The sequence below is a fragment of the Procambarus clarkii genome, chromosome 20, assembly GCF_040958095.1.
Source record: "Procambarus clarkii isolate CNS0578487 chromosome 20, FALCON_Pclarkii_2.0, whole genome shotgun sequence".
NCBI classification, from domain to species: domain Eukaryota; kingdom Metazoa; phylum Arthropoda; class Malacostraca; order Decapoda; family Cambaridae; genus Procambarus; species Procambarus clarkii.
The window spans coordinates 22,322,047-22,347,379 of NC_091169.1; the positions used below are offsets into that span (position 1 = coordinate 22,322,047).

Consider the following 25,333-nt stretch of genomic DNA (forward strand, 5'->3'; position numbering starts at 1 on the left):
TTGTTGTTTCTCTGGAATGAACCCTCCCCACCATCATTAAAGTGGGAAATAGGATTATTATGATAATATTAATACACTATTTATCATCTCTTGAAAAATGAAAAACTCACACAAACAACAAATACAATTGTTATGCCCATAAACAAAATCTTGTAAGCATATTTAATTGTTATTTGAATGATCAAGCTATTATCTGAGGTTAATTAAAACAGTGCAATTAAGAGGTCATTAATTGTATTAACTTGTAATATTAAAATGTGTGAGAACATCAACAATGCGAAGAGTAACATTAAGCACCCCCATCTGGCTTCCGTCATCAGCACTCTCGACAATTAACTCCGCATCTTGGAGGTCTTCACCCTTTCTCAGGAGGTCATGAAGATTTACATAAGCATACCTAATGAAATAATAAAACTATTAATATTTTATAAAGAATACAGCATTGAGTATAATTAAATGCCCCTTCTAACACCTTGGGTATTCTCGTTGCTCTACTGGAGGCAGGAACCATACTCCTGTCTATTCACAGAAACAAAAAAGCTGTGGGTGTCATAAACACTACACTAAAAACACCCCATGCCAAGAAGGCTGAAAGTGGGTCACAAAAGCTAAAAAAACCAGCATTTAATGTAATGAAATGCCATTTTCTGGTTGAGTCCCAGAGACTCCCCAGAGCTTACCAGTCTGATATGTATGTATTAGACCATGGCATCAGTCAATTTAATTGGAGTTCTTGCCAACCGAGGACCACGAGCCAGAACCTGGCCCCCTCAAAGAGCCACGAAGAGCAATGGCATATAGAAACCCCCATGCGGTTGGAAGCATTCCATATCTGCCATCGACTGGGTTATGTACCCAGAAAGGTAGGCGTCCCAAAATAACTACAAGCAGAACTTCACAATCTGAAAACAAGCAAACAAGCATGACGTCACAACTACCACTGCGTTGTTGTCTGGGCAGCTCCCCCCTCCATGGGAGAGGGAAGGAGGGAGGCAGAAGACAGCTCGAGAAGGGAAAAGAAACGTAAGACCGAAGCCAAATGTCCAGGGGCGCGCAAATCCTCCGCAACCAACGATGCCAAAAGAGAAGGAACCTGCACATGAAGCTGCAAAAGGCCAACATCCCGAGAAAGCACGGGGGCCAACAAGCACACATTAAGGTGCTCAAACTCGCCCCCCAGGTAAACCTGCAGAACTGTAGAAGTTTCAAGCCAATCAAGTGTGTGGGTCCGACAGAACCCATGCCATGCCCCCAACAAAAAGAATGGGCAGTCTGCCAGCCAGGAAGACTCTGGAACCTCCAAATGCACACAAAACTGGAAAGAACTGAACTCAAAAGAGGACGGATCCATCACAGAGGCATAAACCGGGTCTCGCAGGAGGTATGCAGCAAGAGCCACCCGTACCTCCTTCGCGAAGATACAGTACGAGATGTAGAAAACCTCTGGAAAGACGGGGCCGAGGTACCCAAAGGGGCCCAGAACCAAACCCAGGGAGGAGCCGAACCCAAATCATACTCATACAGGGAAGGAGGGTAAGAAAACCCCTCCCCCTGCAACAATAAGCCCCGTGAGGAAGGCAAAAGCACTCAAGCAGGGTCAAAGGGGGCCCAAGGCCCCCAGGTCGACTCCTCCCCAGCCCCGGGATCCCTCAAGTCAGGACCCAGGGCAGAGCCGTCCTCCAAACCCTCTACCCCTGAAGAAAAGGCAGACAAGAAGGGGGCCTGCTGGTGGGACCCAGAAGCCTTGGCAGGAGGAACCGGCTCAAATGCCTCCGTCTCCGACCCGAATGGGGCAGACCCCGACGCCGCCCAAGTCTCATTACCAACTAAACCCTGTGCCAAATCCGAAACCCTCAGATGTTTGGGAGCCAGACACAGGGGGGAAGGTGCAGGATGAAAAGGACCAGGGAGCGCTGGTGGAACCAAAGGCGATTAACGACCCCAAGTCCGGGTCCCTAAGACCAAAGCGGGGCAGCCGTGGGGCATCCGGGTGGGAACCAACCTAGCGCGTTGCAGTAACCTAGACTTAACATGCAACACGGATGTTGCCTGTACCCTAACAGCAACATCATCAGAATAAACCTGGAGCACAAGCAGGGAACATGACTCGCAAGACTTTGGGTCAAAGGTGTCATTGACCCAACAGGCAACATGACAGAGGCAAAACAGGTGACCGTCACCCTGAGACAAAGGCACACAGCGAATTTCAAATCCACACAAGGCAGGCTGGAACTCCAGAGACGCATCCATGGGTCTACTGAGCCCCGACAGGGTTTTCCAGGGGCCCGTAGGGTAACAACTATGGAAAGCCTGGGCAAGGTGTTGCTAACCAGTTAAACGCCCAAACTAACAAGGGGTAGATGACAACACTGAAACCCCTGTGACATACAATTACAGGGGCCTAGCAGAGGGCCACCAAAACAGTATCAAGGAAACTATAGTCCCACTAGGCAGACCCCCCACCAGGCAAACAAGAACAAAAGAAAAGAAAACCTCGCAAAAGTACACCGTCCCCAGAGGCAACAGGAACCGGTCGCCACATAGGTGGCAGGTCGCGCAACATGTTTATGCCCTAACCAGCACAACACCACTCCCTACCCAAGACCAAACAAGGGCCCTAAGCCCCAGCTGGCCCCAAGGGCGAGGCAAATGCCAAGCAGCAAGAACCCCTACGGGAGCAGCCCTCCCCCTCCCCCTCTCGGGGAGGGGAGAGCTGCGCGGACGAGCGGCGCAGCAGTAAAGTGTGATGTCTGCTTGTTTGCTTGTTTCCTTGGGATTATAGGGAGTTTTCTACCTATGTTCGTTTTTTTGTTTTAGTTTCTTACCATGTGGGGTTTGTTTTGTTATGACTACCTTTCTGGGTGCCTAACCCAGGTCGATGGCAGATAAGGAAAACCCACAATCACAGGGTGGTTTTCCAGGGTCATTTCTCCCTGAAACATCTCTGAAGGGGCCAGGTTCCTGCTCTGGTCCCTGGTAGGTCTGAATAAGATAGCTAAACTCCTGGTCTAATATAAAGCACATTAGCCTGATAAGCTCCAGGGAGCCATAGGGTTTTCCCACAGAAAAATTGTTGACAGAGTAACCGTCGAAGAGGGGTCAGCTCTGCCCCAGTTGTCAGTCGGGATTTGCCAAAAAGATATTATTACCTAATTATTTCAATGTGTCTGATTTTTTCTATTTTTTTTTTTTTTGCAGTAATATTATTCAATAGTGTGTAGTGTGATATATTTATATAATAAAATGTGTGAATCATCGCTATACTTAAAAGTAAATTGTGATCATATTAGTGATTCAATTATTATGTTCATAAAACAATAAACAAATAATTTTGCTGTTATTACACTATATACACAGGTTATATATAAGTTTTTGCATGTTTTGGTCACCACAGTGAACCACTAAGTTGGTATGGTGAGTGCAGACAATAACAGGTGGCCACACACAGCTCATGCTTCCTCCCTCCCTCACTGGTTCAAGGTCACACACACTAACATTCCTCCTTCAAGTATAATATTTGTAGTGTTATTACACTATATACACACATTATATATAAGTATCTACATGTTTTGTTCACCATAACTGTTCAACTAAGCTGGTATAGTGCCCCAAGAGCACAGTGGCCACCCTTACACAGCATGACAAATCATGCAGATGGCACCACCTCCCTCACCATAATGGCTTCTCCCAACACTCCTTTTGCTGTTATTACACATTATATATAAGCATTTACATTTGTGTTCACTATAGCGAACCACAAAGCTGGTATGGTGAGTGCAGACAGTAATAGGTGGCCACACAGATTCGACAGACTGTGTGACTGTTCGACTCATTTTACAGCCCCCCCTCCTTCAGCATTACTCATCCCACCATACAGCACAATGCTAATTAGCACAACAATCCTACTATTATCAGAATCCTGGTCATTTTTATCACAGTCAGGGGTCTTCTGTAATACTATCATCACTAAATAATACCAGTTACATATATTTTTGACATTTTTAGGCATTGCTGTGGTCAAAAGATGAACAGCAGTGCTGTGAGCTCATGCTGCGTGCATCTGCCTTGGTGGCTCTCTCAGTACCGAGGCTTTCAAACCCGGGAATGTTGCCCACGATTTTTTTTAAATGGTGTCTGTTTACTAGAGCCCTGAGGAAGCTGATGTGAACCCTGTGCAGCCACGGGCCATTTAAATCTTGTGCTGTACTCCAAAACGTCATATGAAGTGGTGCGCACTTTTGCATCAGTTACTCAACACATCATATGAAGTGTTGCTCAGTTTAAGGGTTAATCTCCACTTCAGTCAACCTGACACCATCAACATCCACTACCCCCACCTCTTCTATCTAAGTAACAATGCTCAATCAACAATAATAATCAGGTTAACAAGCGAATCAGAATTTCTCATATTGGCGAGAACAAACAAAATACTATAAACACTCGATTATCCGGGATTCGAATATCCGGAAAACGCCCTTATACCGCCAAAATTGTGACCGGATAAAGTTATCTCAATATCCAGCCAAAGTGTTCATGGGAGCCAGAAAATCGGGTGTGTGACTGGATAAAAAATTTGGGTTGGTTAACTTGCTGCCGATGTTGCACTATCTGGACAGTCAGCCGGACAAACAGTGAATTGTCCGGATACGAAAGCCAGGCAGCGGGCCGTACTGTATTAATCCCGTACGGCTGTGGCTCTAGACGCATGGTATAGGAGGGGGTGGGGTGGGTAGGTGGTGTCGGGAGAGAGGGGAGCGTTGGGAGGGACCACCTGGGGAATAAGGGGGATGTGGAGGGGCCTATACACTACAGTACAGGAATTACCATAAATATTAGAACAATTCATCATAGGCAAAAACAAAAGAAATACTAGTAATTATATAATAACAAATATATATGTTTCCTAAAAACAATTTGCACAGGCTGAAGTTTCCTTCAAAAATATTGTGAGTTTCTTCCTCCTGGCAGTCTACATAATGTGCCTCCTCCCTGCCCCAAGTGGACCTGTCCAGGCCTGGTCAAGCCATGTGCTCCCGTCCCTCGTGTTATACCACAGTGCCGCGCCATTAGTGAAATATTTTTTTAAATAACTTTTTTATTTTCATATAAACTTTGAACATTTTTGGCCAAGACTATGGTCTGGTAGCATCATCAATCGTTCTGGAGGTGTTAAGAGGAAGAAGGTTATCCTAACAATTAAAGACAAGTTACGTGTTATACAACTTTGTGAAAATGGCCGGTCGACTTCAAGTGAAGTGAAGCCTGAGGCGAACCAAAGAGCTGATCATACAACAGGCCCATGAACACAGAAGGCAAGCTAAACTTGATTCTTACATGGTAAGAAACTCAAGCCAAGCGCCTTCAACCAGTGAGGCGTCACAGGCAACCCAAGTGCCTTCAACCAGTGAGGCTTCAGCAGCTGGCAGTCAAAACTAACTTTGTTTAATGAGCTGTACAGTAATTTTAAGTGTTAATTTTAGTGTTGTGTTAGTATAAGTTATGTAAATTGTCAAGAATTCTTAACTTCAAGATGTGTGGCATGAATCAAGAAGACGAACAACAACAAGGTAAGTTGAGGGTTCTAGTTGAATATTTAATAATTATACAGTATGTGGCAAGGCAATTCAAATTATGTTGTTTGTAGTATAAAAATAGTTGGAAATGGTCACTTTTGGACTCAAGAGGTGAAAAAGTACTATTATCCAGAACACGTGATTATCCGGCTGGGGGTCCTTCCCATATAGTCTGGATAATCGAGTGGAGAAAGTACTGTCAAATTTTTGCCATGAAACTGTCAAATTTTCCCCCCACACATTTTCAGGATGACAAACTACTTATCTAGACACAACAATTTATTTGTTCAGTCATGGTCCCAAGGCGTCCAGAAAGTATGTTGTCATCCGTATTTACACAGCATATATATCACCTCACTACATATGGCAAGTGAGAAGGCCTAACTAACCCCAGGTCTTCGCAGTCTTGAGTTTCTTGTAGCTCTTCAGGCGGTTCTGATGTCACTGTGAACTTAATGATCCCTCGATTCTTCATGAGGTCAACCAAGGCTTGCATACGTTCAGGGTGCTGTTTCTTGTCAACAACAAATTCTGGAAATACAACAGACAAAATTAAAACCTGATATATGTCGGAAATTTCTGACAGCATTTATTAACTTTCAATACAAACATCAATTAAAATACTTTCGTTACTCATTCAGATAAACTGTATACGTGGCAACTCCCTCCAGAAAAAAGATTATGTTTACACATAGCAGAAATTAATTTAACACTCATATAATTAATCAATAAATAATTAATTTAACAGTCTCAGGACTGAAATTATAAAATTACACTTTACTAAATTATTAATTATCAAGTGAGTTAGAATAAACTCCTTCCAATTATTAATAAAGCTCAAAGAGAACCATTTTATGGGGACGCGTCCCGAGGGAGGAGGAGGAGGAACGCCATTAGTGCACTTACTCTGGAGAGAAAACATATCGTGTGGTATTTGGTGCCGGAATACTTAGCTCCCACCATGATTACTCACCCCACCTACAAGGCCAAGAAAGCAGCACAACTTACATTCATCACTATTGTTGCTATGACTTGACAGAACGATGGAAAGTGCAGAGTTTGGTTTTATCTATTAGCACATAATTTTTGGCCAATAATTTGTGTCTAGGATTAAATATTTATTCTGTAGGACAACACCACCCATAAGGGTAAGAGTTCTTAATCACAATTTAATCATGTATGTATTACAATTGAATTATATCTGTTGTCGATATATGTTACGATGTAACATTTTCACAAATAAATTGTGAGCACGTGAGGAATTAATCCGAGCTGTACTGTTCCACGACTAAACGGCCGCCATTAATTAATACGGGTCCAGGACGGACTGCACGTGGTGGACCGAGTCTGATGTTGGATGATCAGCTCACCCACTGCACAACAGCCAAGACTGTTACAAGTTACTAACACCTTGTAGTGTAAATTAATTCATTAGAAATTAGATCTACTGCTTAATTATGGAGATTAAAATAATATAAAAAACCCAGGTTGCATGAAATGGAAATTTGTAAGTGAAAATAAATCATTTTGATGAGATGTGCTTTCAGGTTGCTTGCATGGCACAACTTCCTTAGGAATGAACAGAGATGGGGCATTTTTGGTGTCTAAGGTCTCTTTGTGGTCTCAGGAATTAGTGATATTGTCCATGTTGACCTATGTTATCTCATTGAGCCAGAATCAATAGAGTACAGTAGTTGGTTGCTACTATGGGTAAGGGCCCTTGGCTAAGGAGGGGAAGTTGGTGTGTTGTGTAGTAAAGGGGTGGTCAACCCGGTGAAAGACCGTTAGGCTAACCCCCAAATACTTTACCCCACCCTAATTATCCACAGTGGCGGTCTCTGTTAAGAGCGATGGGAGAGCAGGCCTCGCTGATGGCTTGAAGCTGGTGGGGCAGCCAATGAAACCATGAGCGGGCAAGACTCAAGGCTCTGATTGGCTGATCAGAGGTGGTGTGGGTACCTCGAGGTGTCATCCGAGGTGGCGGACTGTTGCCTACGAGGGCATTAGGAACTGAATGCTTATGAGGGGAGGGCGCCTTGGTGCCACTAATCAAGACAACACTTTTTTTTAGCATCAGTTATATCATAACCAGGACAACTGCTAGTAACAGCATTGAATCATTGGTTACTGTAGGTGTCTGGATAATTGAGCACTGGACATTAGAAGACTACAGGACATTGAGCGGGAGATGCCAGCTCCACTGAAGTGGAGTCATTGGATTAAGTGGAGTTGCCATAGATTCAGTGCACAGGACAGTGACAGTGTATTCAAGTGACTAGTGTGTATGGATTAAAGGTACTTTTTTGTACTATCCTAAGAGCCAGTGACAAGGAAGTTGTTCTTAACCATACAGGTTCAGTGTATTGGGGTAGAGATATGTTGTATCATATACTCTGGTACTCTGTACCAGAGTATATGATACAACAGTCATGGTCCTGTACCAAAGAATATGATACAACAGGCAAGGTCCTGTACCAGAGTATATGATACAACAGTCAAGGTCTTGTACCAGAGAATATGATACAACAGGCAAGGTCCTGTACCAGAGAATATGATACAACAAGCAAGGTCCTGTACCAGAGAATATGATACAACAGGCAAGGTCCTGTAGCAGGGTGTATGATTCAACAAACTTATGATACATTACTATCTCTCTGTGGGAGATGTATAAAGAATTCAAACCATTTATTACTTTCTGCAATAGAACATATGAGATGCTATACTGCAGTTATTGCTAACCTTGTTTGAAGTTAAATTTAAGTTTACATCCTGGAGGAGCTTTTGGCAAAGACAATGGAGTCTCCAGCTGATCAGGTGGAAGGCCAAGAAATCCGTGGTAGTCGACAAAAAGAAACTCCACTAAAGGATCTTGAGTAACACTGGAGTCTGCATGTAAAATTAGGCTACACACTTCAATGTATATTCTTAACTGCTTATTCTGTAAAAAAGAAAAAACTGCATTAATGTAATGAAACGCCATTTTCTGGGCAAGTACTGAAGGTTCCCAGAGATATACCGAGCTGATATATATGTATTAGACTGTGGCATCAGTCAATTTGATTGGAGTTCTAGTCTACCAGGGACCACGAGGCAGAACCTGGCCTCCCCTCAGAGAGGCACGAGGAGCAATGGCCTATAGCTCCGTGCAGTCTGTGCAGTCTCCGTGGTGTAGTGGTAAGACGCTCGCCTGGCATTCGGCGAGCGCTTTGTCCTGGGTTCGTATCCTGGCCGGAGAGGATTTACAGCGTGCAAATCCTTAGCTGTAGCCTCTGTTTAACTCAACAGTAAGATGGGTACTCGGTTGTAAAAACGATTCTTCGCGGGGGTCGTATTCCAGGGAACATAGGATTAAGGACTTGCCCGAAATGCTACGCGTACTAGTGACTGTACAAGAATGTAAAAAAATCTTGTATATATATATAAAAAAAAAAAATAGAAACCCCCATGTGGTTGGAAGAATTCTATGTATGCTATCTACAGGGTTAGGCACCCAGAAAAGTAGGCATCCCAAAACAGATCCCAATTGGTGAAACATTGCTACCAAAAACCAAACTGCTAAGCAGAACTCCCCAATCTGAAAACAAGCAAACAAGCATAACGTCACACCCACCGCCGCACCACCTGTCTGTGCAGCTCCTCCCTCTCTGGGAGGAGAAAGGCGGAGCCCAAACCCCCGCACCGACTATCCAACCTCAGTTCAAAGGCTGAATGTCAAAAAGGAAAAAAAAAAAAAAAAACTAACGGGAGGGGGAGAGAGTTGCCGGGGAGCCTCCAGGACTCACCCAGAAAATGACGTTTCATCACATTCAACGCTCGTTTTCTGTGGAGAGCCCCTCCAACTCCTCGGACCTATCTAAAAAGAAAAGAGGGACTACCCTTTTTTGGGGCCTGACAGCTGAGTGGACAACCTTTCGGATTCGTAGTCCCGAGGTTCCGGGTTCGATCCCCGGTGGAGGCGAAAACAATTGGGCAAGGTTTCTTTCACCCTGATGCTTCTGTTCACCTAGCAGTATATAGGTACCTGGGAGTTAGACAGCTGCTACCGGCTGCTTCCTGGGGGTGTGTAACAAAAATGAGGCCTGGTCAAGGACCGGGTCTCGGGGACGCTAAGACCCGAAATCATTTCAAAATAATCCGCGAGGCGGGCCGCCACTCACACCTCGACTCGAAGTCAAGACAGCTGGCTGCAACCCAAAGCGACACACGCCCAACTAGGGCCAGGAACAATAACGAAATAACGGGCAGAGGGGTTTGGAGGTCGAACAGGACCCTGTTCGACCTCCAAACCCCCGTGCCCTAATGTCAGCCTAAGACATATTTCCAAAAATGGCAGTCAAAGCAGCAAACTTGCAAATGTCATGGACGTGAGGATAGACTGCATGCTGGTTGGACCGAAGAACCCTGCAGATGACCTGGGAGACCCGAGCCCAGGAACAGGGAAGAAGAAAAACTGGGTCAACCCAAAGTATGTCCCCATCCACCAAGGCCGTGGCGTGCAATATATCGCCACGGCGACATATGATAATACTGTAGAAACCCGCTAATCCGGGATCCACCAATCCGTAAAATGCCCAAATCCGGCAAAAATCGAGGCCGGATAAAGTTATCTCCCTATCCGGCCAAAATGTCCATGGAAGCCGGACTAGCAAATATTTGGCCAGATTAGAGATCTGAGCCGGTGAACTTGCTACTGACGATACCCAATCCAGACAGTAAGCCAGACAAGCAGTGAATAATCTGGATCAGAAAGGCAGGCATCAGTCCGTACCCGAAATGCCATACCGTACCATATTAATCCCGTACGGCTGCGGCTCGAGGCGCGGGGTGTAGGAGGGGGTGGGGTGGGTGAGTGGTGTTGGGTGAGAGGGGGAGCGTTGGAAGGGACTGCTTGGGGGATAAGGGGGATGTGGAGGGGCTTATACAGTACAGTATAGTAATTACCATTAATTTTAGAACAATTCATCACAGTCAAAAACAAAAGAATTATATAATAACAAATACAGTATTGTATACAAGTTTCATACAAACAGTTTGCACAGGCTGAAGATTCCTCCAAAAATATTGAGTTTTCTTCTGCCTGGCAGCCTACATAACCTGCCTGCCTACCCCAAGTGGACCCATCCAGGCCTGGTCAAGCCAAACAGCCCATGTGCTCCCGACCCTCGCATTATACCACAGTGCTGCGCCATTAGTGCACATTTTTTTAAATAACTCTTTTGTTTTCATAGTAACTTTTATCATTTTTGGCCAAGACTATGTCTGGTAGCAGCATCAATCACTCTGGAGGTGTTAAGAGGAAGAAGGTTACCCTAACAATTAAAGACAAGTTGTGTTATACATCTTTGTGAAAGTTGCCAGTCGACTTCAAGTTTTGCCAAGGACTTTAATATAGGCACTAGTACTGTTTTTAATATAAGGAAACAAAAAGTAATTAATATTATAAGGAATATATAAAGAATAGTTCCTTAATATATAAGGAATATTTTCATTAAGTTTAGTAGTGGTCACCTGTGTGATTCTAAAGGTATTAACATATATAGAATGATGAATGGCTGGCATGTAAGATTGGCTGGATGACTGTATACATATGGCATAAGCTCTGTGTAGCGTTCAGTCAGGTAAAGTAATATGCAGTGTCAATGCTTCATGTCATCTATCATGTATGTGCCACAGTAATTACAACATAGCAAGTATATTACCTGTTGTTTTTTTGAGGCAACAGCTACTACTCCTTCAGAATCTGTTGCTAGACTGCACTCTGATGATGAAGGTTGTCTCCCAGAAGCCTGACTTTTATTACTGCTTGTCTGAGGACTACAACTCTCGGGAGCCTGGCTTCCACTACTGCTTGTCCGAGGACTACTGGCAGAATACACTTCCTGCACATTCTTGCTATGAACACCCTGTTGATCAAACTATTTTTTAATAACTTTGTCTACAAAAATGAAAATGAATTAATAATGAAATTGCAATCAGACAATACAATTGTACACATGTTACTCCTGGTAAACAAACAAGGTTCTAACAAACAAATACAAACCAAAGTGCATTATGTACAATATATGATGATGCACAAACTACATTATAATTACTGAGACAAGGATGTAAAAAAATCTTTTACCTCTTTATAACAAAGCATTCAATAACACCATTTTGTTATTTTTTTTGGCATTCACTAGCAAATATTCACATTTTGATCCACACCACATGCACTACCAATCATGTAACATAGAACCACTCCCATGCACTACAGCCAAACCACTTGGGTTGGATGGTAGAGCGACGGTCTCGTTACATGCAGGTCAGCTTTCAATTCCCGATCGTCCAAGTGGTTGGACACCATTCCTTCCCCTGTCCCATTCTAAATCCTGACCCCCTTCCAAGTGCTATAGTCAAAATGGCTTGGTGCTCTCCTCTGATAATTCCCTCCCTCCCATACACTACCAATCATGTAACACAGGACCACTTGCATACACTACAAATTATGTGACACAGGATCACTCCCATACACTACCAATCATGTGACACAGGACCACTCCCATGCACTATCAATCATGTGACACAGGACCACTCCCATGCACTACCAATCATATGACACAGGACCACTCCCATGCACTACAAATTATGTAACACAGGACCACTCCCATGCACTATCAATCATGTGACACAGGACTGCTCACATGCACTACCAATCATATGACACAGAACCACTCTCATGCATGATCAGTCATCAGACACATGACCACTCCCATGCACAACCAGTCATCAGATAAAGGACCACTCCCATGTATGACCAGTCATTAGACACAGGACCACTCCCATGCTCCAGCAGTCATCTGACACAGTACCACTCTCATGCATGACCAGTCATCAGACACAGGACCACTCCCATGCATGACCAGTAATCTGTCATCTTTGCAAACCCAGTAAATTCCTTGCCTGTTTGTGCATCCTGAAGACAATTCTGCACAGCTCAAGTGAAATCTTATGTTACAGGTGCAACACAACTGTACATAAGCAACAACCAGTTTAGTACACTTGTACATATACATGACTGCACACAAGTAACAGGAAGTTTAGTACACTTGTACACATACACCACTATACATAAGTAACAACCAGTTTAGTACATTTGTACACATAGAGACCTATACACTAGTAACACAAAAAATTAGTAATGTAAGTTCTTACCGTGCTGCTCTTTATGCCACCATTACTTCTTACGTCTTCCTTGCCCTTAACTTCAATAATTAACTTTTCAGGAGCTGAAAAAACAAGCATTGAATGTAATGAAACTCCAATTTCTGGGTGAGCCTTGGTGGTTCCCTGAAGCTCCCATCTCTGATGTAGGTGTCAACTACTTAGTTTCATTAGTCACAGAGTTCTCTGACCTACCAGGAACCCAGAGTCTGGTCACTTCACAGAGGCGAAGGGAGCTGTGGTATTTATATAATAAGTCATTCACTTGTGCCACCACTGAGGAAAGCACCCAGGAAGTCGGTGATTCAAAAGAAACCACAGCTAACTGCCTCCATGACCTGCAGGCTTGAAACCAGCCATAGAATTCCCCAAACTATGTAGACAAACAATCGATAATGTTATAAGCCAGTGCGCGCTTGTTTGCCCTCCTCCCTTGTTTAGGGAGAGGAGGGGTGCAGGTCACTGCTCACAGGCCGCTCAGTTCGACAAATGATGTAAGAACCCGACTCCCTGGTGAAAAGAGGGTGTCAGGGAGCCACTGGGGTACACCTATTAATTGGGGTTTCATTACATTCAATGCTTGTTTTCTGAGGGGAGTTTCTTGTAGCTCCCTGAAGATAAGTACCCAAAGAGAAGGAAAAATTGGGCACTTACCAAGGAGGAGGGAGCACCATGGGTATTAAAGGGAAAATGAGATCGGCTAGAAAGCCTTGGATCGGCCTAGAAAGCCGATCCAAGGTCATACAGGGGCACTGAGGCCCTGGAACATTGACCAAGTACAGGGTTGCCAACACTGTTTGACCTGAATCCCTGTGCCCGAATATCTGCCTAGGACACATTAGCAAAAACCAAGGAAAGAGCGGTATACTTGCAGACGTCATGGGCACGAGGGTAGACCGCATTCTGGCTAGACTTAACACTTTGGTCGGGCGGGAAAGGAATTTGCGTCCAGAAATTACTCTACGGATGTCCGGCAAACATAGAATGCTCCAAATCACATGTGCATTTCCATAGGCCATTGCTCCTCGTGCCTCTCTGAGTAGGGCTAGATTCTTGCTCGTGGTCCCCGGTAGGCCTAAGAACTCCATTCACACTGACTAATGCCAAAGTCTAATAGTTCCATATCAGCCTGGATAAGCTCTGGGGAGTCGAAGGGGCTCCCCCCAGAAATGTGTGTTTGGATGAAGGCACAGTGACATGGAGGGGCTGTCTAACTTTCAAGGTTAATAATCCAAATAAACCTGATAGGTATGGAGTAAAGCTGTACATTCTGGCTGAATCGCATACTGATTACATCTATGATTTTGAAGTGTATGCAGGAATTGGGAAGACGATTCAAATGGTTATGAGCTTGATTGAATCACTGAAGAACAAAGGTTACCATTTCTATATGGATAACTACTATAACTCGGTTCAACTGAGTGAAAAGCTGCTTGAACAAGGTGTATACACCTATGGTACTCTCAGATTGCAGCATAGTGCACCAAAACATCTTCAGCTACAAGCAACGGGTAAACTGGCATTAGATAAAACTGTATTCTGAAAGAAGGACAATACTTTTATAATTCTGTGGAAAGATAAGCGAGTTGTTACACTCATCACAACTTGCCACAATGCAGATACACAAGAAGTGGAACGAAGGAAACGAATATGAAAACCTGACGAAACATCTTCATTGCAACATATCACTGTGAACAAACCAAAGACAATCTGTGACTACAATAACATGAAAGGTGTTCATCACTTCGACCAAATGGTCAAATGGTTGGGCATGGTTGAAACGAAAACACCCAAGTGTACCCACTCCGAGATGACCTGACGAAGTGCAGGGGAAGAAGCCTGCCCCACTAGCCCCAAACCCCCAAAAGGAGGAGGAGCCACCCAACGCTACCACAGGCCAGATGACACGACTGAAAATGCCCACAAATCGTGGGACCAAGCACTGTACACTCAGAAGCTGGCACCAATGGCCCACCTCGACCAACGGAACCCCGAGCCCTGGCATGACCCTTCCGAGAAGGCTGAGAACAGTCAGAGAACCAACAAGTTTGACATAGGATGACAACTAGACGAAGCCGCTTGCAGAAACTGCTAGACAGCAGACTCCGCAAACAGCAACGGTCACACTATAGCCGCATGCCCAGCCCGCTTCGACGCCCAGTAACCAAGACTGAACTCTCGCTTCCCCATGTGGTTGCAGTCTGAGTAAATAACTGATCATACAGTAACAAGTATTAGTCTTCCAAGACACACCTTTACTTGCTACTTGAACAAGTTCTAAGTACAACTAACTTCTAGCTTTACATTATACTAATATCAAATTATCATACAACAAAGTTATTCCTACGTCTGGCAGGGAAGACGGGACCATCAATTAAGCAAAGTTACAGATCCCTTGAATATAAGTCTGTACTGTTAATTAAATATTCCTCTTACATAACCCAACCTATCAATTAATGTTCTATAATTTACTTAATCAAAAACCCACACATAATCCCTAACAGTCAGGGTCTATCACTACAAAATACTTAAGTGAATGGTCCCTGCACGAATATAAACAGAACACTATTGAGCCTGGTTTCTTGGCAGTGCCAATCGAGAACTCAGGGTCATAACAAAGGCTATGAAAACCTAAGAGCCAGGGCCCAAGCGGATTCCAAAAAGAGAGTGAGCATAGTCTGACGGTACGTGAGGCGAGAAGCAAAGAACAGACAAATACTGTCTCCTTCAGGATAGGCGCAAACAGCTTCAACAGCACGGCCGATGATTTAGCCGCCGAGTCAAGCACTCCAGACAAAGGTCCCGCACTCAACGCCTCCACATCCTCCGCAAGCAAGGTTGAAGACAGCTCAAGAAGGGAAAGGAAGCACAAGACCGAAGTTAAATGCCCACGGGTGTGCAAATCCTCCGCAACCAAGGATGCCAAAAGGGTAGCAATCTGCACGTGGAGCTGCACCAGGCCAACATCCAAAGAAAGCACAGGGGCAAACAAGCACGCATTAAGGCGCTCAAACTTGCCCCCCAGATAAACCTGCAGAACGGTAGAAGTTTCTTGCCACTCCAGCGTGCGGGGTCCGACAGAACCCATGCCACGCCCCAACGAAAAGAATGGGCAGTCTGCCAGCCAGGAAAACTCCGGAACCTCCAAACACACCCAAAACAGAACTTAAACAAGGACGGACCCATCATTGAGGCGGAATCCGGGTCTTGCAGGAGGTACAGAGCCAGAGCCACCAAAAACCTCCTTAGGCGAGATCTGAGAGGCAGAAAACCACCGGAATGACGGAGCTGAGGAACCCAAGCAAGCCCAGAACTGAACCAGAGGAGGAGCCGACCCCAAATCATACTCATACAGGGAAGGGGTGGGTCGGGGGGGGGGGGTAAGAAAACCCCTCCCCAATGCAACAACAAGCCCCGCGAAGAGGGAACCAACACCCAAGCGGGATCAAATGGGGCCCAAGGCCCCCAGGTCAACTTTTCCCCAGCCCATAAGTTGGGGCCCGGGGGGAGGGCGGTCCTCCATACCCTTTACCTCTGAAAAAAAAGGCAGAGTCTAGGGAAAAGGCTGAAAATAAGGGGGCCTGCTGGTGGGACCCAAAAGCGTCAGTAGGAGGAGCCGGCTCGAATGCCTCCATCACCGACCCGAATGGGGCAGCCCCCAAAACTGCTCGAGTCTCAATATCAATTAAACTCTGCCCTGACTCCAAAACTCTCAGATGTTTGGGAGCCGGTAGCAGGGAAAGGAGGTGCAGGATGAACAACACGGGGAAGGACCAGGGAACGTGGATTGAACCAAAGTCAAAGCTACTAACGCCCCTAGGTCCAGGTCCCTATAATCAAAGCGGAGCAGCTACGGGTAATCTGGGTGGGAAACCAACCTAGCATGTTGCAGCAACCTAAACCTAGCATGCTACATGGATGGTACCTGTACCCTAACAGTAATGTCACCAGAATAATATTGGAGAACAAGCAGAAAACAGGACTCGCAAAGACTCCGGGATCAAAGGTGTCGTTGACCCCAGCAGGCAACTTGACGAAGGCAAAAGTGATGACTGTCACCCTGAGACATGGGCACAAGGGAGCCGGTCGGCCGAGCGGACAGCACGCTGGACTTGTGATCCTGTGGTCCTGGGTTCGATCCCAGGCACCGGCGAGAAACAATGGGCAGAGTTTCTTTCAACCTATGCCCCCTGTTACCTAGCAGTAAATTAAGTACCTGGGTGTTAGTCAGCTGTCACGGGCTGCTTCCTGGGGGTGGAGGCCTGGTCGAGGACCGGGCCGCGGGGACACTAAAGCCCCGAAATCATCTCAAGATAACCTCAAGATAACACAGCAACTTTCAAACCCACACAAGCAAGCTGCAACTTAGAAGATGCATGCATTAGTCCACCGAGCTCTGACAGGGTTTTCCAGAGCCTGTAGGCTGACTGCTACAGGAAGCCCGGGCAAGGTGCTGCTAAACCGTTAGAACACCAAACTAACAAGGGGGAGATCAAAACACTGAAATGTATAACGTGTACAATCACAGGGGCCTAGCAGAGGGCAACCAAATTGATATAAGTGGAACTATAGTCACACCAGGCAGATCCCCACCAGACAAGAATAACAAAAACAAAAGAAAAACCCTGCAAAAATACAACGTCCCAAAAGGAAACAGGAACCGGTCGCCGCATAGGTAGGCAGGCTTCATAACACCTTGGCACCCCCAACCAATACAATACTACTCCCTACCCAAGGCCAAACAAGGGCCACAAAACCAGAGAGAAGCTGAAACTGAACCTCGCTAAGGCAAAACGTTTAAATGAGAGCAGGAATGAAGAAGAAATCAATTCTTTTTCTACAAAGTGATAGGAGTAGGCAGACTAGTAATGTGGTACATAAAGGCAAACCAACAAAATCAATAGAGGGGGGGAGTGAAGAATAAGGAGAGGGGGAAGTTCCTGAAGATTGCATACACCAACATAGATGGAGTGAGATCGAAGATACTGGAGTTAAGTGATGTAATACAGCTGCAGACACCAGACATTGTTGCACTCATGGAGACAAAACTTGAAGATGTTATTTTAAATGAGGTCATATTCCCAATGCCAATACTCAATTTGGAGACGGGACAGAAAAATTAGGAAAGGCGGTTTTAGTTTCTTACCATGTAGGGTATGTTTTGCTATGCCTACCTTTCTGGGTGCCTAACCCCGGTAGATGGCAGATAAGGAAAAACCCCAACCACAGGGGGGGGGGGGGTTCCGGGGATATTGCTCCCTGAAACCTATCCCAAGGGGACCAGGTTCTGACTCATGGTCCCTGGTAGGCTGAACTCCATGGACTAATGCCCTGGTCTAATATATCACACATTAGCCCGATAGTTCCAGGGAGCCGAAGGGGCTTCCCACAGAAACAACATCCTACCTGAATGTTCTCACTCCTTTTACATGAAACTGTAGATCTTATCTATGCCAAAAACTTAACTGCAGTAGCTAGGAAAGATAATTACTTTAGTGCATAATTCAACATAATTTTTTATATAAAAAAAAGAATTACATTTTTGGAATATCTTAATCTGGTGTGATTCATCAGTGTCTGTGTCAGGCTCATTAGATTCTTCAAACATCGTGTCACTGCCGTCTTGTGAAGATGACGTCAAATTTTCTTCACTCGAACATGCTCGCTGTTTGAAAACCTGCGATACAAAATTATTACAATGAGACCCAATGATAACTGTATTGTATTATGATGGATCATAGCTAATTATCAAGTTCCATATACAGCTAACAGCCAAGATTTTGTATTGTTGCAGTAATTAAGAACTTGAATAACTATTTACAAATATATCATGAAAAGACAACTACCATATCTAGCTCCCTGGTACACTGACTCAGGTATTACATGGAGACAGTACCATAACTACAATAGAGGGTACATTGAATGCACTAGGAAGTGATATGATGGAGGCTGACTCCATACAGTTTCAAATGTAGATATGATGGAGATCAAGAAGCTCAGGAATCTGTACACTAGTAGATTGACAGTTGAGAGACAGGGCCAAAGAGCCAAAGCTCTACCCCCACAAGCACAACTAGGTGAATACAACTACCAGACCTAGACTATCAGACTACCAGACCTAGGGAAGTAACAGTGGATACATGATGATGATGCAGGAGGAGGGAAGTAACAGTGGATACATGATGATGATGCAGGAGGAGGGAAGTAACAGTGGATACATGATGATGATGCAGGAGGAGGGAAGTAACAGTGGATACATGATGATGATGATGATGCAGGAGGATAGTAACAGTGGATACATGATGATGATGCAGGAGGAGGGGAGTAACAGCAAAATGAACAACATGAACTAATAATGAGTGATATAGAGTTTGCCAAGTAACACAAAGAAGTCTGTGCTTTCACATATTATGAGTAAATACACACGCTCTTATCACATTCCTTGCCAACTGATTTCCATAATATTATTCTCCTCATGACCTTCTACTCTGTATAACTTCTACTACTCACGCATAACATTTAACATAAATGTAATCCTTCATACAAGTAGGCAAAGGCATTAATTTTGGTAAGCATTACAAAAAAGCACCTGTGATTGGTTGGCGAGATGTCCTCCGAGCGTAGCGTGACTTTCTATAATAACTGAGTTTCTACTGTTTTCACCAGTTGAGTGCCTTGTTGGTCTGACTGTGGCTGCATTCTTGGGTCTGGCAGCTCTTCTATCCATCACAGATGATGACTTGCATTTATCATGACCGCCTGATTGGTCACATCTAGAACTATACTTCTTTTTCGATGTGACACTTCTGTGGTTTTTACAGTCATCATTATCACTAGTTTGATTTATATTGGCTTTAAAGAGACTTTCTTTATTATATGATTGAGGTGAACTGGACTGTAAACACTGCTCTTGAAACGTAATACTGTCAGTGTTACTTGGAACATGCATTACTGGTTCATTTCCATTAATTTGTGAGGATGATTCTAATGACACCTGGTGAAACTTGGTTTCTTCGCTTTCTTGTGGATTTGCTTCTTGTTTCTCAATTAGAAGGGATGCATGTGATTGAGATCTTGGTGCTGGTATTGGACATTTTAGATTTGATGGTTGTTCCATACTACTTCGTCTTCTGCGCGTGTCAGATGGGAACAAGATACCAGCCGAGCTCTCATCACATTCCTTATTAACAATAGTCTTGCTTTTTACTGGATTTTTTGACTTGATAACTGTTGAAGCCTGCAATAATAAGATTATAGTTTAATTATAATATTGTACTGAATATTTTAACCAAAAATACTTCTGAATTTCTCTACACCAAAAACTTTTCTACACCAAAAAACCAGTGCTGAATGTAATGAAACACCAGTTTCAGGTTGAGCCCCGGAGGTTTCCTGAAGCTATCACACTAATTAAGTGCCTTACTACTAGTTGTCATCACTCGAGGAGTTCTATTGGTCTACCGGGAAACACGAGCCAGAACCTGGCCCTCTCAGAGAGGCACAGGGAGTGATGGTCTATGAACACTTTACATTTAAAGTTTGTCATCTCTCCCATCACCAGAGAAGCACGCAGATGAAATAAAACAAACTACTGCATGGTTTAAAAATGAAACCGAAGCCCCAACATTGTTAAAAGAACTCCCCAACAAGGAAAAAAACAAAAATTTCATTAAACTAGCCTCCTGCTAGTTTCCCCCACCTTTTCCCTCATATAGGGGAGGGAGCCAGCCCAGGTCAGCCAGCCTCCTACCATCCACTTCTATAAAGATAAAACATGCCGACGCCCTGGGAGTAGGTGGATGTCAGGGAGCCTCCAGGGCTCACCCAGAAACAGGCATTTGATTACATTCAACACTGGTTTTCTGTAGAAGCCCTGAAGCTAACTACTCAGTGAAGGACAAAACGGGAGCACCAATCAGGGAGACGATAGCACGGCAGGTATCAAGTCAAAGAAGTGACAGGCAACCAAAAAACAGCACCCAATGGCACACAGGTCCACCAAGGACTCACAATGGGCATAAGACACTGGGTGCAAATACACCCCATGGACCCAAAAAATGACCCAAGAACATGCCCGAACACAGTGACAGAGAACCGGACATAAGGAGCATAAAGACAGACCATAGGCTGGCAAAAAGGAAGGACACAGAGGACAACTTGAGAAGCACAAGCCCGGAACAGGGAACCAGAGAAACCAGAGAACCGACAATAAGGCCACCAAAACAGAACAGGAGGCACAAAGGCAGCAGCAAAACCAACACCAAACAAAGTGCAGCATGCACCCCCAGCCGAGGTAACCAAGCAACCATGAAAAAAAAAAACTCCCCCGGAAGACTGCTGACCTAACAGTTACCAGAAAAGGAGCCGGCGGCAAATTAGAAAATGCCCACTAGGGCCAAGAAAACAAAACATGGACTTAAAAGGGCCAACACAAATGAACAGAAGGAAAAGAAAGAACCCGGTCCAGAGTCCATGTAAGATCAAGAGAAGCCCAAGCATGCCAGAAGTAAAAAGGAACATAAGAAAGCATGCGAAATGGGGGCAAAAGTAAGGCGACTCTGAAGGCAAGCATGAGTAGCCCCGCCAATGTTGCACAAGAAAAGGCAACAGCAATCAGTAAAAGACACTGATCAAGAAACAGCCACAAAGGACAAAACAACCCGGTCAGAACCAAAGAATAATGACAAAGGTGAAAAGACTGCCAAGAGAGTGCATACTGTTGCCAGAAGAACTGCAGGTGGGACAGGACACCTTCAACCAGCCACCTGAACACCACAGAGAGGGGTGAACCCCATGCGTCAACACACCAGACAAGATGAGCAGAAGAGAAGACGAAATCAGTGGTGAACATCACTCGGCTAATCACCTGAAAGAGGCGGAACTGCAAAAAATGCCCAGGACACCGAGTAAGCAGCACCTGAAAATTAAGGCAGGGTCAACATCCAAGGAGCCAGAATAACACTTTCCCTGCCACAGGAGACAGGGAAAGTGATGCCGACCAAGAATCCCAAATTAGGCCCAACCAGGTCCGAACCGGAGACGGAACCAACTGGGACTTCGGCCAGGTCACCAGGAACCCGAATCTGGTGAGCTGAGAAAGAACCAGATCCCTGGCTAGCAGGCAAGTAGACCTGCTGGGAGCCCAAACCAGCCAATTGTCAAGGTAGGCCAACACCTGAAGACCAAACAAATGAAGATGGACCACCATGACCTGAGTTACTCTTGTACCTTCGCATGAAAATGTGAGGTGCCAGATTCAGCCCAAACGGGAGAGCCTGGAAGTGATAAACCTGTCGCCCTACAATGAAACCTAACCAATCCCTGAACCCCGAATATATAGGGATGTGCCAATAAGCATCCTTGGGGTCCAGGGAAATCGCCCAAGTGCCCAGCTCCAGAATAAGCTGGACTTGGAAAAATGTAATTATCTGAAAGGAGGGACAAGGTATCACCTGGTTCAGGTGGGTAAGAACCAGAATGTATCTCAGATCCCCGCAATCCCGTTCCGGGACTGTAAACAGGCGGGAAACCCAGAGAAGAGATGAGGTCGTTTCAACCATGGCCAAAAGCACCCACTCCGAGATAACCAGACAAAGGGAAGGAGAAGAGGCCAGACCCAATAGCCCCAAATCCCCCAAAAAGTAGGCAGGACAACCTAATGCCACCAAAGGGAGCAAGACATGATCCAAAAAGCCCACAAACTGTGGGACCATGTGAGGGCAAAATGAGCCAGTCTTCCCACCATCACCCCATCAAAGGGGGGACCTGCAAAAGGTCTGCCAAGAACCATGAGAACCAGACTTCCACACAGAGCAAACGCTGTGTCAATCAGACAAAGGACGAAAAGGCAAGAAGAAACACACCCAATCTGGCTGCCAGCACCACAGACACAAAATGGGGCAGATCGGGGGCATCCAACCAGGCACAAAACTTGGCACGCTGCAAAACAGAAAACCTGCAATGTAGAGTGACAGCTGCTTGATACCTCTGGACTTCCATAGAGAAATGAGTGACCTGGAGCACACAGGGTGGAGAGGGAGGGGGAACAAGTCCAACATGACTCAGGCTAAAGGTGTCACTGACCCAACAGGCAGCATGGCAGAAGCGGAAAGTATGAATGTCACCAGGTGGCACAGACGATGAACAACCCTCAAATTCGAACAAGGCAAGAGTGGACTCAGAAGAGGTATCCATAGTACAACCAAGCCCACAGGGATTTTTCAGGGCCTGCAAGGTGAACGAGTTCTGTAGGAAGCCCAGGCAATGGGGTCCACTATGCTGTAAACCCTATCAATCCAGGCAACCTGACTACCCAAAGCCAAAGGAAAAGCCAAGGGGACAGAAAAGGGGTTCCACTGAACATGTCCTAGGCTAGTCTAATAAGTCAAAAGACAGAACTCCCAAGCCAAAGATGCAAATGAACACAAAATATAAATGATGAAAACACCAGGAAAACCCAAAGACCAAACCATGGCAAATGTGCAGCCTAAGTTATGTCCTAACTACTTAATAACAGGTTGGGCAGACTGCAGTGCACACCACCAGCCAAAAAACACTGAAACCCAAGAAAAGACAGAAGTCACAGACCACTGGCTTACCTGACGGGTGAGGACCACCCCAAGAGAGGCAGTTCCCTAAAGGGTGTGTGTGTCCTGAACACCCCAGGGAAGGCAACCCTGACTGTGCAAGGGTATTTTTAGGCCCTGCTCAAATCAATTTTTTATATAGACAGACCCTAGGAAGGACCCTTATACAGTATTGCATTTCTGAGGTTTGGGGACTTCGTATAAACCTTGAATTACGTTGGTCGTGGAAGCTGACTGATAAGGATCTCCGAACAATTGGACATTTTATCTGGTAAAGTGCACCCCAGATCTCGGATGCCTTGCTCACATCATCTTAGGTAAAGTGGAAGTATTTGTGAGCAACATTGCACAGTTGCAACCCTAAGTAAAATCGACATTCATCTACCAATAGTCAAGAGAGTAAGGTTATAATTTTGCTCATTCATCTATCCATAGTCAGGATAGTAATGTAATAATTATGCTCTTTCATCTACTAATAAAGTAGATATATTCATATAGCCATTTATCTTGGCTATACAGTGTCTACATCTCCCGTGTACAACATTCTAGCCACCAGAACTGTATTAAGAATAATTCAAATGTTTGGCTAATATAAAATGCCATAAACTATACTGAAAACTAGTTGCTAAATAATAGAATGGATTAAGATAATAATAATACAATAGAGAAATCAAAGACCTTTGGAAAAAACTGCTGCTGCTGTGTTGTCACGAGGACCCCGAGAGTGCGGAGATGCTGGGCAATAATCTCCTCACAAGGTCGTTGCAAATGAAACCAGTAATTCATTGTACCAATCACCTGTTCACAACAGAGGTGATTAATTAATATTATCACCGTACAATATATTAAATATCACCATTAATATTACCGTATATTAAACAGCTGTATATTCTCTTTTGTAACAAGCTGGTGTTAAGCTCCGCAATGCTCAAAATATCTAAATACAGTGGGGCCTCGATTTACGATGGTAATCTGTTCCCAGAGACGTGTCGTAAGTCGAAATATCGTAAGTCGAAGCGATTTTTCCCATAAGAAATAAAGGAAATTGAATTAATCCGTTCCCCACCCTCCAAAATATTAACTTACAAATACATTTTATACTGAATACAATTTTTTTCTCTAACTACAATACAGTACATATGTTTATCTTACCTTTATGGAGGACTCTTGATAGTGTATGGAAGATGGTGATGAAGGGGGGGAAGGAGGAGAGGTATTACTGTTTGGAAAGGGAGTCTCCTTCCATTATAACATCAGACAGTGATGACTTTTCTGCGATACACTCTGGCATGTTTTGCCTGCATACCACTAGGACCTGCTTGTGGCTCACTGCTTGCTTGTCTTACTAAGAATCTGTCTAAAGACACTTGTTTTTCCCTACATTTTAACACTTGTCTGTAGTAAGACATCACATTGTCATTTAAAGGTCAATGCAATGGCCTGCTACAGCTTTATCTGGGTGAGTTTTTTCAACAAAACTTTGCAGTTCTTCCCATACTTCACACATTTTCTTAATGAGGAAGGGACATCCTCTACTGCCTCTTCTCACAACTGTTTTCTTAGGTTGAATCTTAGGTTGAACCTTGAACCTTACCTTACCACCGACTTTCTTGGGACCCATGACATGATATATAATAATCAGTTTTATGTTCAAAAAGCAAAAAATCACCACAAAAATGGAATGTCTTATAGGCGTGATCGTCACTAAGCGAGCAGCTCTAGTAAACTGAGGCAGGTCCGCCCGCGTGACTGGGAACCACGCGCTCGGTCGACCCAAACGTGTACCAACAAATATCGTTAGTCGACGACACTATTGTAAGTCAAGTCGCATTTTTCTATCAAATTTACATCGTAACTCGAAATTATCGTAAGTCGGGGCAATCATAAATCGAGGTGCCACTGTAGTTTTAAAGAGTATTTATTTGTTAGTTTTGGTGATTTTTTTTTTAATAGAAGGACAAGCAGTTCCCACCT

The 25,333-nt window shown here is 44.6% G+C and overlaps 1 protein-coding gene across 16 annotated transcripts in view; it reads right to left on the reverse strand.

The window, feature by feature from the left end:
• Window positions 1–217: 217 nt before the first annotated feature.
• LOC123755482 (protein fantom) overlaps window positions 218–25,333 on the reverse strand; it is a 79,707-nt gene continuing 54,591 nt past the window's right edge. For 15 of the 16 annotated variants that reach the window (XM_069327676.1, XM_069327684.1, XM_069327680.1 and 12 more), the window contains 8 exons: window positions 24,038–24,157; window positions 19,363–20,010; window positions 18,312–18,450; window positions 12,765–12,838; window positions 11,273–11,476; window positions 8,313–8,511; window positions 5,963–6,104; window positions 218–397 (listed from right to left, as the gene is read on the reverse strand). In XM_069327676.1, the coding sequence (XP_069183777.1) occupies window positions 238–397; window positions 5,963–6,104; window positions 8,313–8,511; window positions 11,273–11,476; window positions 12,765–12,838; window positions 18,312–18,450; window positions 19,363–20,010; window positions 24,038–24,157 (1,686 nt within the window). In that variant the 3' untranslated portion in view covers window positions 218–237. The remainder of the gene's footprint in view (window positions 398–5,962; window positions 6,105–8,312; window positions 8,512–11,272; window positions 11,477–12,764; window positions 12,839–18,311; window positions 18,451–19,362; window positions 20,011–24,037; window positions 24,158–25,333) is intronic. The other variant, XR_011229184.1, reaches the window with a different exon arrangement.